This window comes from Diaphorina citri, unplaced genomic scaffold (genome assembly GCF_000475195.1).
Source record: "Diaphorina citri unplaced genomic scaffold, Diaci psyllid genome assembly version 1.1 scaffold3817, whole genome shotgun sequence".
NCBI lineage: Eukaryota > Metazoa > Arthropoda > Insecta > Hemiptera > Psyllidae > Diaphorina > Diaphorina citri.
Window position 1 is genome coordinate 14207 of NW_007381217.1, and position 1098 is coordinate 15304.

Below are 1098 nucleotides of genomic sequence, written 5' to 3' on the forward strand. Positions count from 1 at the left end.
CCCACCGGCCCGGGGGGGGGGGGGGGGTGTTTTTTTTTTTTTTTTTTTTTTTATTTTTTTTTTTTTTTTTTTTTAACTAGGTAGGTAGGTAGTTGTTAAAAATTGTTCCATTACAATTTCCATCAGTAAATGGTTTCTTCAAATTAAATTGATCCCAAGGGCAATGAAAACCTATACCCTTGACAAATCGAATGTGCCTGAAGGCATGTGATACCAGCTTTTTTAATCCTTCATGTGAAGGCATGTGATACTCCTTCTGTTAAAGCTAGAACTTTGTTAAATTTCGTAGGCATATTTAGGTGCATATGCATGCATATGGTCCAAATTTCACGATAGTACGATTTGGAATATTATTATAAAATAAAGCGTGGAAATATTTCGTGTAATATACACAGTGCGTGCTGAAGCAGGAACTTGGCCTGGCGCACTGCCGTGCACCTACCCTACATACATATTATTATGAATAGAATAGGGAACCTATACAATGTAATGAGGAATTATTGGAATCGGTCCATTTATTTATATACAGATATAAGTGTGGTATATATGTACACGTACATAATGTTGTACGCACCTACTACCTATCTGATTTTATTATATCGATATTATGTATATACCTGACGTAGTGGTCAAGACGCTCGCCTGGTAAACAGGAGGGCGTGGGACCGTGGGTTCAATCCCAGCCGAGGTATGGAATTTCATCCTCAAAATAATTTGAGAATTTGACCACAATAATAGTAGTAACCTACTGCTGGAGTAAAGAGACTTATCAGTCCTATGCGAGCAGTATTAATAAGCACTACATATTATATTACATATTTAGTCTCACAGTAGCTCAGATATAGAAATAGTTTGATGATTTATTTATTAAACCTCTCTATTTTCTATGCTTCAGATGATAAGACCATATTCTACGGTTTGGAGAACTCAGATCTGCTCAAGTCTGGAGAGACCCCGCAGTTTCAATGGTTGAGAGATGGACAGCCCTTCCAGCCCGAGGACAGATTCAAAGTCGACTATAAGGTAAGTTGGAAAGTGAAAGTTATGTCGAAATATAAAAGAAGATATGCCTTCGAAAAAAATGCAACAGAAAACCTT

The 1098-nt window shown here is 37.1% G+C and overlaps 1 protein-coding gene across 1 annotated transcript in view; it reads left to right on the top strand.

Moving 5' to 3' along the window:
• The window catches only part of LOC103520593 (obscurin-like), a gene marked incomplete at both ends in the record, with an annotated part of 12242 nt that extends 11201 nt beyond the window's left edge, over nt 1-1041 (top strand). Inside the window, one exon of the mRNA XM_026831646.1 lies at nt 896-1041. Coding sequence (XP_026687447.1) covers nt 896-1041 — 146 coding nt within the window. The remainder of the gene's footprint in view (nt 1-895) is intronic.
• Nucleotides 1042-1098: the final 57 nt, after the last annotated feature.